Genomic DNA, 26,406 nt, shown 5'->3' with positions numbered 1-26,406 from the left:
TAAAGTTACCTCCCAAACAAGGAAAGGTTTTAAAGAACCCTTAACAGAAGAGGAGAAAATTCGGCGAAGACAACTTAACCTCTGTTTCTATTGTGGGGGACCTGGTCACCGCATCACAGGGTGTCCAGTAAGACCTCCTAGAGGATCAAGTCAAGATACAGCCAAGTTGAAAATGAACTCTGATGTTAAGGGAACAAATTATACTTCCACTAGCAAACTGTATGATACCCCTGGAGATGACCCAGCTATGGAGAATACATCTATTCTACAAACAACCGTTTCTAACACACTTCAAGAAATGGTACCTGATTTGAAACAGATGGTCATTGGGAGTACAACTCCAACTACATCCATTACCCATACCACTGCGTCTGTTTCTGCATCAACCACATTGGGGAACTCTGCAAAAATACCTCCTGGAAATCCTGCACATTACCTTGTTTCTGCCCTGGCTGGAGATCCAGCTAACAAAAGTCACTCATCAGACATAAAAGTGACAAACCTTCCAGCTGAATCAGACTCTGCCAATTCTAAAGATCCACACCTCCTTGTACCACCTTCACCCAGCTACTCATTGACTGAGAAAGAATTGGATGAGATGGTTGAATTGGATATAAATGACACAGAAAATGAATTCCTGGACTCTGAAGGAGAGGTCATACCTTACCCGGAGGTACTCTACCCATCAGGCAGATATGACCCAGATAACGAATTCCTTGACTCTGAAGGAGAGGTCTTTTCCTACCCGGAGGTACCCTGCCCATCAGCCAGTCCATTGCAAGCTGCTGGGTATAATCAGGAACCTCTAAATCAAAACTGTCTTGGTTTTTCAGCTCTTGTTATGCCTACAGGGATATCTTCTAAGGGTCCCCAATCTCAGGCAGCTGTTCCAAGCAAAGAATCCATTCCGTCTGATTGTATTAGGACTTCAAATGGAACACTTGTTAGTAAATCCCACCTTCAGATGTTTGAACAGGCTTTGAGCGCCCAGAGTGCGCTCTTTGGAGGGGGCATCTGTCAGGAACCAAGTCTCCAGATTAAAAAGAAAAAGAAAAGGTCTGGGAGGCATTCTGCTAAGAGGGGCTGTGTGGGGATTTGAACCTGTGGCTCTGTGGTTGCTATTTCTGTTTGCTTACATGTTGAGCCACAGCCAGTTCTAGCAATAGCATGGATCTTAAAAGATCTGATAAATAACTATTTGCCTTACTTGTTGTTACACCTGTGCAACACACAGGTGTTCTCAATTCTGGAATTAATCAGAACCAACCCTGTGCAAAACCTCCCTATTTAAGGATGGCTTTTAGTCTGCATTTTTGTCTTCACATTGGATCTGTTTTGTCAAGTCAGAACCTGTTTCCTGTACTTCTTTGGAGAAAGATTTCCTTTGCACCTGTTTACAAAGTATTACCAGGAGAAAGCCTTTACCTTTAAACCTGTTACCAATCTACAAGTTTGTTTCCTGCTTTATGCAATTCCTGCACTTGGCCATTGCCAGGAGAAAGATTTCCTTTGCACCTGTTTACAAGGTATTACCAGGAGAAAGCCTTTACCTTTAAACCTGTTACCAATCTTCAAGTTTGTTTCCTGCTTTGTGCAAATCCTGCACTCAGCAATTACCAGGAGAAAGACTTTACCTTTAAACCTGCTACCTGTTTACAAGTTGTTTTCTGCCTTGTGCAAATCTTACATTTCAGTTATTACCAGGAGAAAGACTTTCCTTTTTGAATCTGCATCTCTGCTTACTTTGTTTGTTTATTTTCACTCCAGCTGTATGTGGTCTTAACATACCTGAGTAGCATATTTAAATATTCTGCAAGTATTTGCTTAAACAAAGTATTTTGTTGTTTAAATAAATTTGTTTTCATTTTCAATCAGTATGGCTTCTACTAATCTTCCTTTAAAGCAACTGTTCCAGACAATGAGGCTCTCACATGATATCCTGAGACAGAACATGACACACTCTTACCTCATTTTTACAAACTTTGCCTTCGTTGGTGGATGGTGAAGCAAGTTGTGCTTGATTTTCTTCTGTGAAAGGCGGCTTCTAAGCATTTTGCAGCTCAATTCCTCTCAAAGTACAGTGTTTGTCTGAGGGATTATTGCCTGATGATGCCATGTTTTCACCTATGGGAAATCTATTCTAAGGCTCTCTGTAAATTCGTTCGTGGGGATTCATCTGCCACCTCCCTTTACAGACCGACATTATACTCCTCTACCATTACCTCTGCTGATATGTTTCAGTACTGGTTTGGATGTCTGCTATATGTGAATGGGTGTCTCCAGGTAAGTATATATCATTTTAAGACACTCTCAGCTATGTTTGGCACTTTATATTTTAAAGTTTTAATATATATTGCATACATTTGCCATGAGTCAGGTCTATGTTTTTTCCCTTTGCAGTTTAACAGTTTCAGCATAGAAAATTATGTTTTGGGAGAATTTTAGTAATTTTTTCTTACCTGGAGTTTCAGCTAGTTGTAACTTAGGACATTTTTTTTTTCAAATTTTTGCTGGCAAATTAGGCTCGCAATGACGCAAAATGCTTCTATTTATTGCGTCATTCTTGGTGCAAATATTTCTGGCACGGACGTTGCATTTGTTGTGACGCGAGTCACGTAATTTCTTGCGTCTTTGCTGATGCAAATTTTTTTACCGCAAGGTTGTGCCTGTTATGACGCGAATCGTGTCATTTCCTGTTAACTTTGGCACCCAAAGTTTTTTTCTCTGCATTTGCATCATCTTTGTTAGCGTCATTTTTGGTGCCAAAAATGTGTTATTTTTAGTCTCTCCCTCTTTTGCTCTCTGCTTTCATTTAATACAGAGGGCTATTTGCTTTTGTTTTGCATATAAGTATTTTTTCATAAGCATTTTTCCCATTCCTGAAACTGCTATTTCTAGGAAATTGGATATTTTGTTTAAATGTTATTTTTTCTTTTTGTTACATTTTGCAAGATGTCTCAAACTGATCCTGTCTCTGATGTTACTGTAGGACCTAAGCTGCCTGTACACAATTTCTACCAAAGCTAATTGTGTATATTGTTAAATTAGCTGATTTTATTTCTTCAGCTTAAATATGTGGCACTTGTTATGTTATATTATTTCATACTGATAATGTTTCTATAGTACAAATACATCTACTGTTAAACTTTCACAATCTAATCTACATGATATTACTGTAGCTATAAAGGTTTATATTGCTACAGACATAGAGAAGGCTATGACTGCTATTCCGCCTTCAAATTAACGTAAATGATCTCTCCTAACTTCTTATTAAACTAATAAAGTTTGTATTGATCGACAGCATACTGAAGTATTTCTGCTGATGATGATTTCTCTAATTCAGAGGTTCCTACTTCAGAGACTAATATTGATAAATCAACCTTTCTTTTGAATGTATTCATTCTTTATTAAGGAAGTATTGTTTACTTTGGGTATTGAGGAATCTAGTCCTATTGATAACAAGAATAGCAAATTCTGTTTTTTAATCTTCTGAGGTTACTCTTGAAGTTTTACTTTTTCCAGATGCTATCTATCATATGTTTAGTAAGGAATCTAAACTTAGTGCTTCTTTTTACCTTTCTTCTAGGTTTTAAAAGTTATATCCTTTACCTATGGCTAATTTAGAGTTTTTGGGTAAAAGTCCCTAAGGTGGGGCTATTTCTTCTCTTGACGAACATACTTTTATCTTATGGAAGATATTTCGTCTTTTAAGGATCCTTTAGATAGGTAGTTTGTTATATATCTTAGAGAAGCATATTTACATATTGGCTATATTTTTAAACTTGCCATTTCTATGGCTGATGTTGCTGCTGCTTCAACTTTTTGGTTGGACAGTTTAGTTATCAGATCTTGAATTGTCTAAAGCATTGTTCTTTTACTTCAGCATGGTAATCATTTAATTTGTGATGCTATATTTTATGTTATTTTAATTGATATTATATCTTTGTTTTTAGCCATTTTTACTAGAAAAGTTTTATAGCTTAAATCTCTGATATGGTGTTAAAATTTAGATCACTATCTTATTGTTTTAGGATAGTATTTTTTTAGGTTTTCTATTGGATTTTATTATCTACTCTATTACTGGGGGGAAAGGGATTTTTTTTCTGCCCCAAGATAAGAAATCTAAGGGTAATTTTTAGGCTCCCAATTGTTTGTTTCATTCCCCTAAGGCCTCTGGCTCTAATTTGAGATTTACTCTGAATTTGAATAAATCCAAGCCTTATAAATTAATTAATTTCAGCCCCTAAGACTGCATGAAGGGGCAGCCTTTAAACCAGTTCAACTGGTGGGGGGGGGGGGCAGGGGCAGATTGAATTTGTTTCAACACATTTGGACAGTTTCTGTTCAAAATCAGTGGATTCAGAATATTGTTTTCTCAGAGGTATCGAATAGGTTTTAGAATAAAAACCTCCCATGGGAAGATTCTTTCCGATGTTACAACAAACCCTTTGAAAGCTCAGGTTTTTCAGAAATGTTTTTCAGATTTAGAGTTTCGGGGTTGATGGTTCCAGTTTCTCTGCAGGAACGGAGTTTGGGTTTCTATTCAAATGTATTCATTTTCCCAGAGAGAGAATTTGTTCAGACCAATTTTGGATCTGACATTTTTAAATTGTTTTTTAAGAGTCACAACTTTCAAGATAGTGACAATAGGGACTATTCTGCCTTTCTATTTAACAAGGTCTCTTCATGTCCACAATAGACTTACAGAACACTTATTTCACATTCTAATTAATTCAGACCACTATTTGTTTTCTGAGATTTTCTTTTCTAGATAAGCATTACCAATTTGTTGCTCTTCCTTTTGGGTTAGCGACAGTTCAGAGATTCTTTTCAGAGATTCTTAGTGACCTTCTATCTGTAATCAGAGAGCAGGGTATAGTGGTGTTTCCTTATTTGGATGATATTTTGGTACTAGCTTTAATCTTTTCATTTAGCAGAATCTCACTTGAAACAACTAGTGTGGTCTCTTCAAGACACGGTTGAAAGATCAATTTACAATAGAGTTTCTTGATTCCTTAGACAAGGGTCACCTTTTTAGGTTTCCAGATAAAATTTGGTGTCTATGATGCTTTCTCTTTCGACTTGAGACGAATTAAGTTAATTTTAGTTTGTCTAAACCTTCAGTCTCTAGTATTACCTTCAGTGGTTATGTGGATGGAAGTTTTAGGTCTCATGACTGCAGCATCAGGTGTGATCCTCTTTGCTCGTTTTCATTTGAGTCCTCTATAGCTTTGCATGTTGCACCATAGGTGCAGGGATTATTTTCAGATATTACAACTGATATACTTAAATCCCAACACTCTTTTCTCTCTTATTTGGTGGTTGGACTATCACCTGATTGTTCAGGGGGCCTCATTTGTTCGTCCTACCTGGACTGAATTCTCAACAGATGCAAGTTTATCAGGTGGGGGAGCTGTCTGAGAGCCTCTGACAGCACTAGGGGTTTGGAAACCTCAGGAGGCGAGGTTACCAATCAATATATTAGAACTACATGTTATTTTCAGGGCTCTATTGAAGAGAGAACTTTTTCATTTGTTTTCAAACAGTCAATATCACAACAGTGGCAAATGTCAATCATCAAGGAGGGACTCGCAGTCCTACTCTTGTCTAATTTCTACGTTTCATATCCCAGGTGTAGACAATTGGGAAGGGAATTATCTCAGCCGTCAGACTTTATATCCGGGGGAGTGCTCTCCATCCAGATGTGTTTTTTTCATCTTGTACAGATGTGGGGTCTTCCAGAAATAGATCTGATGGTCTCTCGTCTAAACAAGAAGCTTTCCAGATACCTTTCCAGGTCCAAAGATCCTCAGGCTGAGATGGTGGATGCTCCAGCAGTTCCTTGGTTTTTACCAATCTGCTTACATTCTTCCGCCTCTGGTTCTTTTTCCAAGGGTGATCTCCAAGATCATAATGGAACTATATTATATGTTTCTGATAGCGCCAGCTTGGCCTCTCAGGTTTTGGTATGCGGATCTTATCAAGATGTCCAGTTGCCAGCCTTGACCACTTCCTTTAAGGCCGTTTTTCCATCAGGATCTCAAATCTCTAAATTTGAAGGCATGGAAATTGAGCGCTTAAGCGCTTAGTCATAGAGGTTTCTCGGACTCAGTTATTAGCACTTTGATACAGGCTCGTAAGTCTGTTTCAATGAGAATCTATTTTCGGGTTTGGAAAACCTATATTTCATGATGTTCAACTCATGATTATTCTTGGCTTTCTTTTAGATTTCCTAGGATTTTACAGTTTCTTCAGGATGGTTTGGATAAAGGTTTTGTCTGCAAATACTTTGAAGGACAAATTTCTGCTCTCTCTTATTTTATAGAAAGATTGCTAAACTTCCTGATATTCACTGTTTTGTTCAGACTGTGACTCATATTAAACCTGTTTTTAAATATATTTCTCCTCCTTGGAATCTCAATTTTGGTTTTGAAGATTTTACAGGCTCCTCCTTTTGAGTCTATGCATTCTCTTGACATTAAATTACTTTCTTGGAAAGTGTTATTTTGCTTGGCTATCTGCTCTCTCTTGACAGTCTATTTATCTGATTTTCCATCGAGATAAAGCTGTTTTGCAGACTTTATTTAAATTTTTGCATAAAGTTGTGAATTCTAACAACATCAATAAGGAAATTGTTGTTCCTTCTTTGTGTCCTAATCCTAAGAATAATCTTGAAAGGTTTTTACATTGTTTGGATGTGGTTAGAGCTTTGAAATATTATTTTGAGGCTACTTAAAGGACCAGTCAACACTGTAGATTTGCATAATCAACAAATGCAAGATAACAAGACAATGCAATAGCACTTAGTCTGAACTTCAAATGAGTAGTAGATTTTTTTTCTGACAATTTTATGTCTTTTTCCACTCCCCCTGTACCATGTGACATCCATCAGCCAATCACAAATGCATACACCTACCATGTGACAGCAATCAGCCATTCACAAATGCATACACGCTTATTCTTGCACGTGCTCAGTAGGTTTAAGTTTAAATATATAAAGACTGTGCACATTTTGTTAATGGAAGTAAATTAGAAAGTTGTTTAAAATTGCATGGTCTATCTGAATGAAAGTTTAATTTTGATTGAGTGTCCCTTTAAGATTTCAGAAAGACCTAGTCTATTTGTTATTTTTTTCTGGCTCAGAAAGTCTCTGTTATTTCTCTGGCTTTTTGGTTAAGACGTTTGATTCACAAAGCTTTTTTGGAGGCGGGGCAGTCTCCGCCTCAGAGAATTACAGCTCATTCTACTAGATCAGTTGCCACTTCTTGGGCTCTCAAGAATAAAGCTTCAGTTGATCAAATTTGCAGAGCAGCAACTTGGTCTTCTTTGCATACTTTTACAAATTTTTACCATTTTTTTTTTTTTTTAAATTCTTTATTTATTCAGCGAAGAGACATAACATGAATCAAAACAGAAGAAAAGAAAACATTTCCCGATTCCTGGGAAGATTGTTACAGAGTATCAAACTAGCATTGATTCATCAATTGGTTTTACATCAACATGACATATCTCTCACAGTTTTTCTTTTTTAAGTTTCCCCCCCCCTCCCTTTCTCCCCCTCCTCCCTTATGCGCCTATTACTCAGCCAGCCGGCTCCTCTTCCCTCCCCCAGGGTGTCAGTCCTCCCCGTCCACCTCCCGTCCCACCTTCCACTAAAGAAGCGATATCTCTCTATTTACTATTCTGCAAGATCTACCTTCCATTCTCCTCGTAACTGAGCTTCCAACAGATATTCGGAATTGCGTATGGGGTATAAGATTCTCGCCAATTGTGGAGCATGTAGTGAGTGTAAGTAAGTGTCCCATTTCTTCATGAAACGTGCCGTGCGGTTTGCTATATCTCCCAAAGTGTCTGCCTGTTCGTGTATCAGCTGTGCATGTATCTCATTTTTTAACTGCAGTAGGGTTGGTGCACGTCTATCTATCCAGTACTTCAGAATCATTTTCCTCGCTTGGAGAATGACATTGTGTAGAAAAGCTGTCTTATTTCTGGGCAGCTTAGGCGTATCTAGGAATAATACCATTTGTGGTGTAAGCGTTGCCACTTGTATGTTCAGGGAACGTAGCCAATGACAAATCATTCCCCAAAACTTCTTCAGCCTAGGGCACTCCCATAGCATATGCAACAAGGATGCCTGTGCCTTAGAGCACTTCGGACAATTCCCCGTGTGATCCCTTTCCCATTTTCTGTATTGATGAGGAGTCACATAGGCGCCCTGCAATATTTTTGTGTGAGATTCTCTAATGTTCATCGCCAAGGTGGCTCTCCGAACATTTTCAATACTATTTTGGATCTGTGCTTTGGCTATAGGAACATTCAGAATTCCGGTCCATTTTTCCCCTAGGTATTCCAGGGTATGTCCATTAGTGGGGGCCAACAATGTCTGGTATATTGGGGAGATGGAAGTGCAACCCTGAGAGTATAGGCTGCAGAGTTGGTGGACACCACTGTTAGGTTCAGGGAACTCTTCTGAGTTAACCAACTCCAAGACGTAATGCCTAGCCTGGAGGTAGGCGAAGTGGTGCGTACGTGGCAGATTGTAAGTCGTTTGGAGTTGTGAGAAAGTACATATAGTTTTCCCAGTGCCCTCCAGCATCTTGGACACCCTGTCTAGTCCCAAAGACTTCCAGGTCTTGAATGTCTGCGTGGTCATGCCTGGCACGAAGTGTGGATTCCCCTGCAGGGGTAAATACTTTGATATTTCATGACTACATTTCAATTTGCTGCATATTTTTCTCCATGCCTGTAAAGGCTGTGACATGAGGGGATAATGTATCAGAGATTTGTCTAGCTTATCAGCCTTAAGATGTGGAAGAACAGAGAGCGACCAAGGCTGAACCACCTGCCGCTCTAGTTCTGGGATTGTGAAATGACTATTTCCCGTTAGCCAGTCTAGGACGTATTTCGCCTGTGCCGCCCAGCAATAGAGCTCAACATTGGGGACCGCCATACCCCCCGAGGAAACTGCGCTCATCATTCTACTGGAGTGAATTCTGTGTTTTTTCCTAGCCCAGGTAAAAGACAGAAAGAGTGACTTCCAATAGAGCAAGTCCTTCTTGTGTATAAGTAATGGCAACATCTGCATTATGTAGAGCAGCTTGGGAAATAGGACCATTTTGATGAGAGCTATCCTACCTGAAACAGTCAATGGTAGCCCCATCCAGTGTTTAATCAGTTCCGAGGCACCTTTTTTCAGGGGCGCGTAATTTATTTCGTACCAGTTCGCCGGATCTCGCGAGAGTTTGACTCCTAGATATTTAAAGGTAGTCCCCGCTACTCGAAAGTCGTATTGGAGGTCTGGTATATCGTTGGCATAAGATAACCATATTAGCTCCGTTTTATCAGTGTTGACTTTGTAGCCAGAGATAAGGCCAAAGTCTTTAATGATATCCATTAGTATTGGGGTGTTAAGTCTGGGGTCTTGGATATACAACACCATGTCATCCGCAAAAAGTGACAAATGTAATGTCTTGTCACCTAACTTGAGGCCTCGTGTAGTATGTCTGATTTTCACTGCGAGAGGCTCTAACGCCAGGTCAAACAAAAGAGGCGAGAGCGGGCAGCCCTGCCTCGTACCTCTACTTAAGGCAAATGGTTGGGATGGCACTCCATTCACCACTATCGCAGCCTGGGGGCTAGCATACATTGCTTTTAAGGCTCTCACAAAGTTCCCATTTATCCCAAAACGTTCCAGAGTATAGAACAAGTGACTCCATAGGACCTTGTCGAAGGCCTTTTCCGCGTCTACTAGCAGTGCACATGCTTCGTCTTGTTGCGGTACCCGATTTTTACTTGCTCTATCCCAATAATGGGTGAGCAGGAACTGTAAGGTGCGCACATTGATTACCGAAGATCTGCCTTTCACAAATCCCGTCTGGTTTTCATGAATGAGGTTAGGGAGCACTATTGCTAGCCTGTCTGCTAGAATTTTCGTGAACAATTTATAGTCCGAATTCATTAATGTAATCGGACGATAGGATTCCGGGGCCAAGCAGTCTCTATCCGGTTTGAGAATCAAACTGATATTTGCTTCTGTGAATCTCTGTGACAAGCAGGCTTCTCCTTGTAGAATACCATTAAACAACTTAGTCAGTGGACCAGCTATTTCTTGCCCAAGTATCTTATAAAACTCCCCGGGTAGGCCATCAGGACCCGGGGCTTTGTCCAGAGGAAGTTTCCCTATAAAGGTAAGTACTTCACTTGGGGCTATGTTTGCGCTTAGCGCTTGTCGCTGTGGCTCCGTTAAAGTGGCTAGAGGAATGTCTCTCCAAAAATTTTCCCGAATGGTTGTGTCTACCTCATGTGCGGTGTACAATTTTGAATAGAATTGCGTAAATGCCCTCTGTATTCCTGTTGTGTCAGTATAAACCATGTCATTGTGTTTAATAGCCGGTATTATGTTACTACCTCTATTTAGTTTGGTCAGTCTGGCCAGCATCTTTCCTGTCTTATTGCCATAACGGTAGTACCTGGCCTGTAATCTTGTGGCATCCCATGCCACGGTTTGCGTTAAGTATGTATCCCTGTGCGCTTTGGTGTCGTGATATTTGAGTCTGTTCTCTGTCGTAGGGTTACGTAAGTATCTATTTCTGGCATTCAAAAGTTGCTTGAGTAACAACTCTTCCCTGACCTGCTTTTTCTTTTTGAAATTTATGACATAAGTCGTCGTAGAGCCTCTCAGCACTGCCTTGGCTGCCTCCCAGAACAATACTGGGTTGTTCCTATGTCCCTGATTCGTTTCAGCGTACGCTAACCACTCCCCTATAAGGTGTTTCCTGAAGTTGTCATCATGTATTAGATACTTGGGGAATAACCATCTGGTACTGAAAGGTCTGGCTGCTCCTAGCTGTAGCTTTAATGTAATTGGGGCATGGTCTGAGAGAACTGGATTGTCTATTCCCGTGTCCCTGACCCTGGAGTTCATGGACCCAGAAATCAGAAAATAATCTATGCGTGATAGAGTGTCTTTTGCCGGAGTGGCACATGTAAAGCTCTTAACCTCCGGGTTTCTATCCCTCCAGATATCAGTGAGGAGAAGTGCATTTCGGAACCTACGAAGTAGATTTGTGTCTCTCCTAGCATTGAGTTTGGTGTTACGAGCTAACTGTGGGTGTAGTGGATTATGGAATCTGTCAGCAGGGGTCTGTGGCGCAATATTATAATCCCCACCTAGGACTATTGGGACATCTGCAACTTTCAGTAATTGTACTCTAAGTTCACTCCAGAAGGCTTGTTTATGTGTGTGGGGACCATAGACCCCGCCTAAGAGTATTGGAGTTTCGTCAACTGTGAGCTTGAGTAAAATGTATCGTCCCTGGGGATCTAACACTGTGTGGGTTATGTTGTATTCTAGATTCTTGCGGAAGAGGATTGCTACCCCCCTAGCTCTGCTGCTCTCATATTTAGTGTAGATGACCTCACCTACCCATCCCTGTTTCAACTTTTGGTGCTCTATGGGTTTCAGATGGGTTTCCTGGAGGATCGCTATGTCTGCTTTTCTAGATTTCAGATATTTCAAAATAGCCTTTCTTTTCAATGGGGATGTGATTCCTCCCACGTTCCATGAGATAATATGTAGTCCCATCTTCAAGGCTAGTGCAAGGAGGGGGCCCTTAGGGGATGACCCTTATATTAGATACTACTACAATATACTGTCCCCAAGCCACCTGTGAACCCAGTTTAAAATGTTTGTGCGTGTGATCTCTTTCACTACTTACGGTTCTGACACCCTGGGGTTTTCTCCCTTTAGGAACAATCAAAGTTTGAGTTATGTCGACTCTCTAACAGCTATGAAAGATAAAACAGTTATTAATTCCTAGCAGACAGAAACTGGTTACAATGCGTATTTTGGGAAAACAATATCACCCAGTTGAGAGAAAAATGGACCGGGGAAAGAACAGATCAATAATACAGTACCAGTGAGCAAAGAATTAATGCAATAACACAATATAACAAGCAACTAATAATGAACGATGAACCCCCCCTCCCCCCCCCCCAATATTGCAAAAAAGGATATGGGATGATGTCCCGGGCTATGCCCACAGACATCATGTTTCAGATATGTCCTTAGCCTCCATTCCTCCATCATGTCCCTGCAAACAAGATTTAGTAAACTCCAACAGTTATAGTGAAGGATCATGGATCCCTCACAGTTTATGTTACACATAAAATGTTGCTGTGGCTTCAAGAGACCTCTTCCTCCTCAATTCCATCTGCTTCATTTTGATCCATTCTGCATGGATGTCGTGATGCCATGAAAGCACGCAGCTGCGTGGTGGATTCAAAAAATTTCGGACCCTGAGGGGTCTGTAGCTTGAGTCTTGCTGGGTATAAGAGGGACACTGATTCTCCTTTTTCCAAAAGTTCCCTACAATAGGGAGAGAATTCTCTGCGCTTCTTTGCCACTTCAGCCGAGTAATCTTGAAACAGGTGTATTCTGGATCCTTCATAAACTAGTTCCTTTGTTTGTCTGTAGGCTTTAAGGATAAGGGTTTTGTCCTTGAAGTTGAGATATTTGATCATCAGTTGTCTGGATAAGGTTTTCTGTCCATTGTTGGGTGGTGGAGGACCCACGCGGTGCGCCCTTTCTGCGACACATGGGATATCTGATTCGGTCATACCCAGAAGTCTCGGGAGTTCTTTCTCTGCAAATTCCATTAGGGCCGAACCTGGAACCATTTCAGATAACCCCACCACACGGATGTTGTTCCGCCGGGATCTGTTTTCCAGATCCTCTATTTTAGACATTAAAGCTTTATTTTGGCGTTGTAGTTGCGTGATGTCTAGTGCTGATTCCCTCTGCTGCACCTCTGTGTCTGCTACCTTTTGCTCAACTGTGTTTAGACGTGTAGAAAAGATCTTAAAGTCTGAGGATAAGGTGTCTAGTCCCGTTTGTAATTGCTCAATTTTTGGTAGAAATAAAGCAGACAGCTGTGAAACTATTGGGTGGGTGTCTTGCGGTAAAGGATCTGGAAGCTCCATCGCCGCCGCAAGCGGTGCGTGCACTTCAGCTTGGCTTTTTTGCCGTCTTTCATGCTGGCGTTGCTTGGACATGTTATCAGTTCTTTTATTATATGGAGTGTAATACTTTTGCATACAGACAAAGGGTGTCCCAGTACTAGGACCAGCACCACTTCTTAGGATTGTATGGCTTGCAAGGATCAAGTCAGGGCAATAGATAGCCTAGGAGAATTCTGGGGGGGGGTTTCAGGGCGGGCCCCTCAGAGTTTATCTCTTCATATCGCCTGCTGCCCACCGGGGGCTAAAAGATGTCAGAAAAATAATGGCGACACTCACTTTATTTAGATCATAGGGGGGCCTGATCCTCCCTTCTATTCTTCCAGCCCTTTAGTGGGTGCAGGCCCTGTAATAAAAGTCTTGTCTCCCTTGTTCCCCACAGAAGTTGTGTTATGTTGCTTCACCTGCGTGTATGTGAGGGGTTGTCCCGATAACGTTTGGTTCTGTGCAGTCTTAAGACAGTTTCCCACCACACTAATTACACTGAAGGGGCTATCACTTCTCCCCTCCTCTCAGGAGCCTGTTATTATGGTGCTGTGTATACTTTGCAGTGACAGGCTGATGCGTCACTAAGAGGAAAAGTTTTGCTGCGTGCAGGGAAAATGGCCGCCACTACTAACCTCTGTAAGTTAGTTCCTACCGCAGCCTTACAGCTGCTGATTTCTCTCCCGTGCCTTTTTGGCTATTTCATTTAGCTACCTGCAGAGGAGTGGAGTTAATTCCAGCGGTAGCCGAGCCGTTCTGGCTGCTGTTCCTCCGTTACTGCTCTTTGCTTGTCCGCGCTCCGGTGGGGGAGAAGTTAGAAAATCTCCCTGCCGCTGCGTGTCCGGACAGAGGTTAGGGTCACTCTGCCAAGGATATAGGCTTAATGGGCTACTTTTGGTGGAAATTGCTGCCTAATACTAGGAGCCGACAGCGGAGCTCTCACAGATGCGTCCGTTGCCAGTGCCCGCCCACCGGAAGTCCAATTTTTACCATTTTTATGTGTTTGCTTCTTCGGAAGCAGCCTTTGGTAGAAAGGTTCTTCAGGCAGTTGTCTCAGCTTGATTCTAATGCCTTGGATTTGAGTTTTTTTTTAATTTTTAAAGAAAACTTAATTATTTTTTGGGATTTAATTTCTCATCGGAAATAGCTGTTTTTATTTTATCCCTCCCTCTCTAGTGACTCGTGGACTTCCACATCTTGGGTATTATATCCCATATGTCACTAGCTCATGAACTCTTGCCACTTACATGAAAGAAGACATAATTTATGTAAGAACTTACCTGATACATTCATTTCTTTCATAGTGGCAAGAGTCCATGAGACCCACCCTATTTTTTGTGGTTATGATTTTTTTGTATAAAGCACATTATTTTTTCCAGTTCCTCTTTTTGTATGCTTTTTACTCCTTTTTATACACCTCACTTCTTGGCTATACGTTAAACTGAGGTATGAGTGAGATGGGAGGTGTATTTATAGGCATTTTGAGGTTTGAGAAACTTTGCCCCTCCTGGTAGGAATGTATATCCCCATACGTCACTAGCTCATGGACTCTTGCAACTATGAAAGAAATACATTTATCAGGTAAGTTCTTACATTAATTATGATATATATATATATATATATATATATATATATATATATATATATATATATATATATATAATAATTTCATTAATATTTGTTATCGATAGTGAGGGAGTAGTAATTTATTCATTTTACAGCAGTCATAAATGACAAAATAATTCATTTTACATCTTTTTTTTTCTTTAGAGAAGAAATGAAGGTGCTATTAAATCCTGCTTTCCTAGAACATGATGCTTAGTAAGTGTGTTTTTTTCATTTATAAATATTTCCAATACTTCTTTATTAACCCTACATTTTGTAATAAATACTTCTTTTTTTTTTATTTGTATAGTGCTTTGTTTTCAAACCTCATGGGAAGTGCAGAGCCATGGTTTTCTACTTTTGAACAGGATTCACAAAAGGTAATAAGTTTACTTTATTTTTCTATTGAACTACCCTTGAGGATCTTTTTGTAAAACTCACAAATGGCACTATCATGAAACATTTAAAGGGACAGCATACACCATTTTTTACTGCATGTAATAGACACTACTATAAGTAAAAATATGCACAGATACTGATCTAAAAATTCAGTATAAAACCTTTTAAAAAATTATATTCTTTTCAAGAAAGGATTCAAAAGGAACAAATCAAATTAGATAATTGAAGCAAATAGGAAAGTTTATTAAAATTGCATCTGAGTCATGAAAATTTAAATTTCTCCAACATTGGTGTGTCCGGTCCACAGCGTCATCCATAACTTGTGGGAATATTCTCTTCCCCAACAGGAAATGGCAAAGAGCACAGCAAAAGCTGTCCATATAGTCCCTCCCAGGCTCCACCCCCACCAGTCATTCTCTTTGCCGCTCTAACAAGTAGCATCTCCACGGAGATGGTGAAGAGTATGTGGTGTTTAATTGTAGTTTTTTATTCTTCTATCAAGAGTTTGTTATTTTAAAATAGTGCTGGTATGTACTATTTACTCTAAAACAGAAAGAGATGAAGAGTTCTGTTTATAAGAGGAGTATGATTTTAGCAGCAGTAACTAAAATCGATTGCTGTTCCCACACAGGACTGTTGAGCTGAGAGAACTTCAGTTGGGGGGGAACAGTTTGCAGACTTTTCTGCTTAAGGTATGACTAGCCATTATTCTAACAAGACTGTGTAATGCTGGAAGGCTGTCATTTTTCCCTCATGGGGATCGGTAAGCCATTTTCTTAGACTCAAACAGAATAAAGTGCTTAATATGGGCTATAAACTAGTAGACACTTTTATGGGCTAAATCGATTGCTTTATTTAGGTATTATATGCAGTTTGAAGTTGAATTTCACACTTTTATAACTTTGAGGAACGTTTTTTACGCCAGGCACTTGTTTAGACACCTTGCCAGTCAGGAAGGGCCTTTCTCTGTAGTAGGCAGAGCCTCATTTTCGCGCCATTACTGCGCAGTTACTTTTGAGAACAGTACATGCTGCTGCATGTGTGTGGGTCTGGAATTAACTGAAAAGGTTCCTAGAAGGCTTCATTTGGTATCGTATACCCCCCTGGGATTGGTGAAGTCGCAGCAAAGGCTGGGGCTGGGACTGTAAGGGGGTTAAAATAGTAAACGGCTCCGGTGCAATACTTTGAATGCTTTAAGACAATGTGGTGAAAATTTGGTAAAGATTGGATAATTCCTTCATAGTTTTTCACATATTCAGTAATAAAGTGTGCCCTGTTTAACATTTAAAGAGACAGTAACGGTTTTGTTTTAAAACGGTTTTTGTGCTTTATTAACCAGTTTAAGCCTGTTTAACATGTCTGTGCCTTCAGATAGATCATGTTCTGTATGTATGGAAGCCAATGTGACTCCCCCTTCTAATATGTGTGATAATTGTGCCATAGCGTCCAAACAAAGTAAGGACAGTATTGTCACAAATAGTAAAGTTGCCCAAGATGATTCCTCAGATGAAGGAAGTAGACATAGTTCTACATCATCTCCTTCTGTGTCTACACCAGTTTTGCCCACGCAGGAGACCCCTAGTACTTCTAGCGCGCCAATGCTTGTTACTATGCAACAATTGACGGCAGTGATGGATAACTCCATAGCAAATATTTTATCCAAAATGCCAGCATTTCAGAGAAAGCGTGATTGCTCTGTTTTAAACACTGTAGAGCAGGAGGGCGCTGATGATAATTTTTCTGTCATACCCTCACACCAATCTGAAGTGGCAATGAGGGAGGTTTTGTCAGACCGGGAAATTTCTGATACAGGAAGAATTTCTCAGCAGGCAGAACCTGATGTTGTGACATTTAAATTTAAATTAGAGCATCTCCGCGCATTGCTTAAAGAGGTGCTATCTACTCTGGATGATTGTGACAATCTGGTCATCCCAGAAAAATTGTGCAAGATGGACAAGTTCCTTGAGGTCCCGGTGCACCCTGATGCTTTTCCAATACCCAAACGGGTGGCGGACATAGTGAATAAGGAGTGGGAGAAGCCAGGCATACCTTTTGTCCCTCCTCCTATATTTAAGAAATTATTCCCTATGGTCGACCCTAGAAAGGACTTATGGCAAACAGTCCCTAAGGTCGAGGGGGCGGTTTCTACACTAGCCAAACGCATGACCATTCCTATTGAGGACAATTGTGCTTTCAAAGATCCTATGGATAAAAGATTGGAGGGTTTGCTTAAAAAGATTTTTGTACAGCAAGGTTACCTCCTTCAACCTATTTTGTGTATTATTCCTGTCACTACAGCGGCGTGGTTCTGGTTCGAGGAACTGGAAAAGTCGCTCAGTAGGGAGACTCCGTATGAGGAAGTCATGGACAGAATTCACGCACTTAAGTTAGCTAATTCCTTTATTTTAGATGCCGCTCTGCAGTTAGCGAGATTAGCGGCGAAAAACTCAGGGTTTGCAATTGTGGCGCACAGAGCGCTCTGGCTAAAGTCTTGGTCGGCGGATATATCTTCCAAGACAAAATTGCTTAATATCCCTTTCAAAGGTAAGACCCTTTTTGGGCCAGAATTGAAAGAAATTATTTCAGACATCACTGGGGGTAAGGGCCATGCCCTCCCACAAGATAGGCCTTTCAAGGCTAAGAATAAGTCTAATTTTCGTTCCTTTCGCAATTTCAGGAACGGACCGGCCTCCAACTCTGCAGCCTCTAGACAAGAGGGTAACGTTTCCCAGACTAAACCAGCTTGGAAACCGATGCAAGGCTGGAACAAGGGTAAACAGGCCAAGAAGCCTGCTGCTGCTACCAAGACAGCATGAAGGGGTAGCCCCCGATCCGGGACCAGATCTAGTAGGGGGCAGACTCTCTCTCTTCGCTCAGGCTTGGGCAAGAGATGTTCAGGATCCCTGGGCACTAGAAATAGTCTCTCAGGGTTATCTTCTAGAATTCAAGGAACTACCCCCAAGGGGAAGGTTCCACATGTCTCGCTTATCTTCAAACCAAATAAAGAGACAGGCATTCTTACATTGTGTAGAAGACCTCTTAAAGATGGGAGTGATACACCCAGTTCCAACGGTGGAACAAGGTCAGGGGTTTTACTCAAATCTGTTTGTAGTTCCCAAGAAGGAGGGAACTTTCAGACCAATTCTGGATTTAAAAATTCTAAACAAATTTCTCAGAGTTCCATCGTTTAAAATGGAAACCATTCGAACGATTTTACCTACAATCCAGGAGAATCAATTTATGACTACCGTGGATTTAAAGGATGCGTATCTACATATTCCTATCCACAAAGATCATTATCAGCTCCCAAGGTTCGCCTTTCTGGACAAGCATTACCAGTTCGTGGCTCTTCCATTCGGGCTAGCCACTGCTCCAAGGATTTTCACAAAGGTGCTCGGGTCCCTTCTAGCGGTTCTAAGACCAAGGGGTATTGCAGTGGCACCTTACCTGGACGACATCCTAATCCAAGCGTTGTCTCTTTCCAAAGCAAAGGCTCATACAGACATTGTTCTAGCCTTTCTCAGATCTCACGGGTGGAAGGTGAACGTAGAAAAGAGTTCCCTGTCTCCGTCGACAAGAGTTCCCTTCTTGGGAACAATAATAGATTCTTTAGAAATGAAGATTTTCCTAACAGATGTCAGAAAGTCAAAGCTTCTAAACGCTTGTCAAGTTCTTCACTCTTTTCTGCAGCCTTCCATAGCTCAGTGCATGGAAGTAGTAGGGTTGATGGTTGCAGCAATGGACATAGTTCCTTTTGCTCGAATTCATCTAAGACCATTACAACTGTGCATGCTCAAGCAGTGGAATGGGGACTATACAGACTTGTAGATCAGATGACCAGAGACTCACTCCGTTGGTGGCTGACCCAGGATCACCTGTCCCAGGGAATGAGCTTCCACAGACCAGAGTGGGTCATCGTCACGACCGACGCCAGTCTATTAGGCTGGGGCGCGGTCTGGGACTCCCTGAAAGCTCAGGGTCTATGGTCTCGGGAAGAGTCTCTTCTCCCGATAAACATTCTGGAACTGAGAGCGATATTCAATGCTCTCCGGGCTTGGCCTCAACTAGCGAAGGCCAGATTCATAAGATACCAGTCAGACAACATGACGACTGTTGCTTACATCAACCATCAGGGGGGAACAAGGAGTTCCTTGGCGATGAGAGAGGTGTCCAAAATCATCAAATGGGCGGAGGATCACTCCTGCCACCTATATGCAATCCACATCCCAGGAGTAGACAACTGGGAGACGGATTATCTGAGTCGTCAGACTTTCCATCCGGGGGAGTGGGAACTTCACCCGGAGGTATTTGCCCAGTTGACCCAATTGTGGGGCATTCCAGACATGGATCTGATGGCGTCTCGTCAGAACTTCAAGGTTCCTTGCTACGGGTCCAGATCCAGGGATCCCAAGGCGACTCTAGTGGATGCATTAGTGGCGCCTTGGTCCTTCAACCTAGCTTATGCGTTTCCACCGTTCCCTCTCCTTCCCAGGCTGGTAGCCAGGATCAAACAGGAGAAGGCCTCGGTGATTCTGATAGCCCCTGCGTGGCCACGCAGGACTTGGTATGCAGACCTGGTGAATATGTCATCGGCTCCACCATGGAAGCTACCTTTGAGACAGGATCTTCTAGTGCAAGGTCCATTCGAACATCCAAATCTAGTTTCTCTCCAGCTGACTGCTTGGAAATTGAACGCTTGATTTTATCCAAGCGCGGGTTTTCGGATTCAGTGATAGATACTTTGGTCCAAGCCAGAAAAAGAAAAGATATATCTGTTGGTGTGAATCCAATGGATTCTCATGGGGTAAGATTAAAATTCCCAGGATCCTCTCCTTTCTCCAAGAAGGTTTGGATAAGGGATTGTCAGCGAGTTCTCTAAAAGGACAGATTTCTGCTCTATCTGTCTTGTTACACAAACGACTGGCAGCTGTGCCAGATGTTCAAGCTTTTGTACAGGCTTTGGTTAGGATCAAGCCTGTTTACAGACCTTTGACTCCTCCCTGGAGTCTAAATTTAGTTCTTTCAGTTCTTCAAGGGGTTCCGTTTGAACCCTTACATTCCATAGATATCAAGTTGTTATCTTGGAAAGTTCTGTTTTTGGTTGCTATTTCTTCTGCTAGAAGAGTTTCTGAATTATCTGCTTTGCAGTGTGACCCACCCTATCTGGTGTTCCATTCAGATAAGGTTGTTTTGCGTACCAAGCCTGGTTTTCTTCCAAAAGTTGTTTCCAACAAGAATATTAACCAGGAAATAGTTGTTCCTTCTTTGTGTCCGAATCCAGTTTCAAAGAAGGAACGTTTGTTACACAATTTAGATGTAGTCCGTACTTTAAAGTTCTATTTAGAAGCAACAAAGGATTTTAGACAAACTTCTTCTCTGTTTGTCGTTTATTCTGGCAACAGGAGAGGTCAAAAGGCTTCTGCTACCTCTCTTTCCTTCTGGCTGAAAAGCATCATCCGATTGGCTTACGAGACTGCCGGACGGCAGCCTCCTGAACTAATCACAGCTCACTCTACTAGGGCTGTGGCTTCCACATGGGCCTTCAAGAACAAGGCTTCTGTTGATCAGATATGTAAGGCAGCGACTTGGTCTTCTCTGCACACTTTTGCCAAATTCTACAAATTTGATACTTTTGCTTCCTCGGAGGCTATTTTTGGGAGAAAGGTTTTGCAAGCCGTGGTGCCTTCTGTTTAGGTAACCTGATTTGCTCCCTCCCTTCATCCGTGTCCTAAAGCTTTGGTATTGGTTCCCACAAGTTATGGATGACACACCAATGTTGGAGAAAACAGAATTTATGCTTACCTGATAAATTACTTTCTCCAACGGTGTGTCCGGTCCATGGCCCGCCCTGGTTTTTTAATCAGGTTTGAAAAATTTCTTTCTCCATACACTACAGTCACCACGGCACCCTATAGTTTCTCCTTTTTCTCTCTTAACCGTCGGTCGAATGACTGGTGGGGGCGGAGCCTGGGAGGGACTATATGGACAGCTTTTGCTGTGCTCTTTGCCATTTCCTGTTGGGGAAGAGAATATTCCCACAAGTTATGGATGACGCCGTGGACCGGACACACCGTTGGAGAAAGTAATTTATCAGGTAAGCATAAATTCTGTTTTTTATTTTACTGTCCCTTTAAGCAATAATGCTTTTTATGCACCTCCCTCTAATTATGGGTGCCGCCATTTTGGAAACTAGATTTCAACAACGTGGCCCATGAGTAGAGAGAGACGGGAAATAACATCAATAATTTGCTTATAAAAGGTATTTAGTGATTAATGCCCCTTTAAACCACAATGCAATTGCCTTCAGTGAATGCCACAAATAAGAAAATATTCTAACAAGAAGTCATTGTACATGTAAGCAATAATATCCTATTAAGGTTTAACACAGTGAATCAATATAAGCCACACATATTTTTTCCAGAAGAATGGTTTAGAAGGTGCATATGTATACTCAGTTATGGTTGAAAATGTATCATTATAAACCATAATATGCCCCAGTACCTTACAATAATAATCTTGTTAGAATATTTTCTTATTTGTGGCATTTGAAATTAAGGCGATATATGTGTTACTTAGACTCCTTAGCCTTAAAATAGGTATTTGCCATAATTATCTGAATTATATATTCTTTAGTCTATTTGTCATGTTACATTCTTTTTCTATATTTGTAACTTAAGTAGCACAGATAACATTAATCAGCAACACACTCTTTATTATTAATAAGTAATATACTTTTTTGACTACAGGCATTGTGTCCTTTATTCCTTTTGTCCTGGATTAGCAATGGTTAAAAACTTCTATGTTGCTGATTACGTCAGAGTGATTTTCTAATTTAAGAGGGCTGTGAGCTAGAGGCAGTATGGTCTATGAGTAAGGCAGGAGCTGAAACATGTTAGACCTCTGCTCTCCTAGCTCACTCTGATTATTATTTTTGCACTGAAGTATGCATGCTTTTTATCCATACATTGTTTTTGGCAATAAACGTTGTTTTAAATTTTGAGCCTGCTTGCCCTGCCTCGCCTGTTTTCTTTTACTTTATATACCCCCAATCATTGTTTACAATCTTGTCTAAGGCCTTGCAGATAGTCTCAACATAGAAGCACCCTTTGAAAGTATCATTCTTGGGGTACCACATACATGTCACTATCAGTCATGCAGTATGAGCATGCAGGAGCAGATAGGATATTTTAGGGATCCTTCAGCTTCAACTGTACCCTGTGGTTATCCAGATGATCCATTCCTTCTTTACGCCTTGGGAATCAGGCTATGTGTTCCTTTTATGGGTTAATTGCTTTGCAAGGCGATTGACAAATATTGGAAGAATGGGCTGGGAAATGACAGATGAGATTTAATACTGATAAATAAACTACAATGAGTGTGCAAGGGAGTAGCTTTGTATTAAAAGAGGCATAGATGCAAGGGAGGAAACATAATGCTGCAACTATTTAAATCCTTGATGTGATCTCAATTTGAGCATGGAGTGAAGCTCTGGGGAACAATTTAAAAAAGAACATTGCAGAATTAGAATTAGAAAATATTTAGAGAAGGGCCACTCACAACTAATAAGATACATAGAGTAATTAGCAAAATTGGGGCTGTCTACTCCAGAATAAAGCTGCTTGAGAGGTGATATTACTTTATACAAATATATTGATGGCCCACATACAGAGCTGGCGGAAGCTTTGTTTATTCCATGCAATTTAGCTTTAAAGGGACAGTATACACCAATTTTCATATAACTGCATGTAATAGACACTATTATAAAGAATAATATGCACAGATATTGATCTAAAAATCCAGTATAAAACGAAGAAGCTCCCAGTTTAGCTCTGTTTAAAAGGTTACGGGAACACCCACTGCAAGTGGTAAATATCAGACACTCCTCACCTCCCCCTTTCTTTGCATATGAAAAGACCCTTGACACAAACAGAAGCAAGCTAGAGTAGTTATACGTTGGTATTCTCCTAAAACTTTGGGGCTTGGTTAGGAGTCTGAAAATCAGAGCAATGTTATTTAAAAATAATCAAAATTATCCATTTTTAAAAAAAAATGCATGGGCTATATAAATGAATAATCTACAAAACATGTATGCAAAGACACAACTAGTGTATAATGTTTCTTTAAGGCTAAAGGAGTGGAGATAACATTGTTTTAACTGTAAGAGCAATCAAATTGCAGATTTCCTTGCCTAAGGAGGTAGCAATGCAAATACCTTAGATACATTTAAAAATGTCTTAGATACATTAATGGATAAAAGCAGAAATAAAGTATATGATTGTGCTTGTGTTAAGTGGGTCGCTTTCCAAATGTATTAATCTAAGCTCAATTGGCAACTTCTTTATTGTAAATCAAATAGAATCTATGTAGGTTGATGTTGATGGATGGATTGTCTTCTTTCAACCTCATCTGCTATGTTATTATGTAATCTGTATTCATGCCACAACTTTTCCACATTCACTTCTTTCTAGTTTGTTGCCTAAATTTCATGTTATTCCAACAAATGAATGTTGCTCTCCCTTTAAACGTTTAATAATGCAAGTTTTAAACAGTTCTACCTGCATATGACATCTTCATACATGATGATATCATTATATGCCATTTGTGGGTTTTCACATTGCCTTTTGTTGTCAAATCAGACATATTAGTGTATCTGCATCAACGCTTTTTTAACCTTGTTGTTCTTGCCTCCATTGTTGCCTATTCCTGTTTCAAGCAAGTAGACTTCTGTTATTGCTACATTGCTTTTTGGTTAGGAAGAAGAATTATATGTGTCCCTTTATTATCTTTTGAGGGTCCTGGTAATCCTGTTACCCTTTTAAACGATAATAAATCATTTGCTGCAGTGAGATGTCTAGACATTCTGCATATATTGTACACTTTATGATGCCTGTTCTGCTGCTTTTACTTCAGCTAAAGCCGCTAATAAAAAATGTAGAGGTTTCTCTTTGTGTTTTTGTCCCTTCTTTACTCCTGTAGGCAGGTCTGTAAGGACAATCCTGTTTTTAGCTTTGCACTCACCCTTATAGAAAGTACCATCTAAGCTTATAACAGGGTTCTGACAGGACGTCTAAATATGTTTCATAGATATCTTCAAGAAAGTATATAAATTCATGAATTCTAGTTTACCATGTATACTTCCTCAGATGGAGAATTCTCCTCAAACAGTATTAGTAGTTTAGGAGTGAAAGGAAAATTACCTTAATCAGCTTTTTAAATCATTTTATATTGTTCTCTGTGTTGAATCTCTAAAATGGCTGAAGATATTCCTAAAGTTAAAACATCAGTGTCCAGATTAACAAATGTGTTGTGTTCCTGTCCTTTTCCTTCATATGAACCAGCTTTGCTACTGACCCACCAATAATGAATATAGTTATGTGATAATAAGAGAAAACATCATACTTACCACTTAATAAATGTGTGTACACTCATAATAGGACTATATGAAAGACCATCCTACTTTGTACTATTAATTATTGTGTTTGTGTCTGGTCTGTTGCCCCTCCCCACCTTTGCTTTTTGGATGAAACTATATGTTCCTTCCTTTTTTTTTTAAAGCATAATTATTAAACAACTCAAGCATGAGATATTTATGTAGCGCTACACCCTCAGAGAAGTTTCTATCTGCTCCGCTTGATACTCTCCGTTATTGTATATAGTTCCAAAATGAGTGTGAATAAATAAATGTATTGATTTACTGTTACGTATAAATCTATTTTTGAGTGAAATTATTAAGTATTACTTTGTTTTTGCCTTTAATATCAAACTCCTTTTTTTTTCCCCTTTCATTTCTGTAGGAAAAAGATGCTATGATGTCTACTATGCCTTTTGCCAGACCACAGGATATTGGACCTTCAATAGCTATTGTATCTAAAGTGAACTACATTCAAGATCAGTTGCTTAAGAAACATGATATTGAGCTCTACATGCATCTGAACAGACTTGAAATTGCTCCTCAAATCTATGGATTGTGAGTATGCTAAATGGTTATTTACTCATATTGTGGGTCAATATTTCCTAATTATTTAGCAGCAGTAATGTAGTGTGTAAGAATAAAAACATGGCTTACTCATTTCATTTGATGTCTGTGTGATTGGTTGCATACTTTTTGTTATATAGAATAAAAAGTAATACTATAATATAAATGTTTTGTAGTAAGTATTAAACATAGGTAGGACATCAAAACATTTCACAAAACATCTTTAAGTATTAAGAGAGTTTCAACTTGAAGAGATATATCTGAAGCAGTCTGGAATCTTTTTACCCTCAGCCCTTATTTTGTATAAAATCAGCCTCAAGTAATGGTTGTGACATTCCAGGCTGTTCTGACATCGTGTGTGAGAATCTCTTTTTGGTGGGTATCTAAATATTTGAGTACTTTTTTGTACTGCATTTTTAAAAAAATGTGTGGCTTAGAAATAAACATACTCAAAGTTATAAAATATGGATCCTGCTAATGATTCTTTAGTGTTAAATGAAAATTGCATCTAATATACAGAAATATATCTGAGATATAAATTATTTTAAAGAGACATTAACCCAAAATCTAACCCCTCAGAAAATGTTTAATTCAGCATAATAAAAAATGACTGTTATATTGTCTGCTTTACATAGAACAACTTCAGTTTGTGTTTTTTTACCATATTCTCACCCCTAGAAAATGGAAGTACAGCGTGCATACAATGTTTCAATCTGTGCTACGGTGTGATTGTTTACATCACTGCATGAATTTATTTACATGTGGCCTCTGACTGGCTTACACAAAGGTCACCAGATAAACAGGCGCTCATCATCTTTTTTTAATGCATGGTGCCAGGTGGATTTTGCAAGTGTCTGAAACACTTATTTTAGACATTGCAGCGGTCTGTCTGCAAGAAGCAGTCTTTATCAGCAGGGATTAGATCTAACCGGGAGATTGGACTATCAACAGATATATATACTATATATATATATATATATATATATATATATATATATATATATATATATAGTTCCAGTAAAAAAATGCACTCTCAGGATTTTCAAACAAAAAGGTCAACTTTATTAGATGACGTTTCAGGAATATAATATTCCTTTCATCCGATCAAAAAGTGAACATATATGGTGCACAATCCCACAATATATAGAGACAAACAAAGCTCTCATATACCCCTGTGCGTTCCACCCAGCCGAAACAATATTTCCACATCCGGTTTTCAACAGGAACGTATTTTAACATATATTAACATTTAATTATCACATACCATACCCAAGTGTAGTGTCATCCATCTAGTAAGCCTTCCTTAGCATATAATCAAGTACCTAACTAGTGACAAGCAGAAAAACATCTGTGATGCAAAACGGAAGTTAAAGTGACATCACTTCCGGTTTCGCCGAGTGGTGTAACTAAATATTACAAATAAC

General features: G+C 39.9%; 1 protein-coding gene across 3 annotated transcripts in view; it reads left to right on the top strand.

The window, feature by feature from the left end:
* Positions 1–26,406, top strand: part of TBC1D5 (TBC1 domain family member 5) — a 1,730,009-nt gene that overhangs the window by 1,124,197 nt on the left and 579,406 nt on the right. For all 3 annotated transcript variants that reach the window (XM_053714215.1, XM_053714214.1, XM_053714216.1), the window contains 3 exons: positions 14,773–14,823; positions 14,918–14,987; positions 24,801–24,973. In XM_053714215.1, the coding sequence (XP_053570190.1) occupies positions 14,773–14,823; positions 14,918–14,987; positions 24,801–24,973 (294 nt within the window). The remainder of the gene's footprint in view (positions 1–14,772; positions 14,824–14,917; positions 14,988–24,800; positions 24,974–26,406) is intronic.

This window comes from Bombina bombina, chromosome 5 (genome assembly GCF_027579735.1).
Source record: "Bombina bombina isolate aBomBom1 chromosome 5, aBomBom1.pri, whole genome shotgun sequence".
In the NCBI taxonomy this organism is placed as follows: Eukaryota; Metazoa; Chordata; class Amphibia; order Anura; family Bombinatoridae; genus Bombina; species Bombina bombina.
The sequence above is the reverse complement of the archived record's forward strand: the minus strand, read 5'-3'. Positions and strand labels throughout refer to the sequence as shown.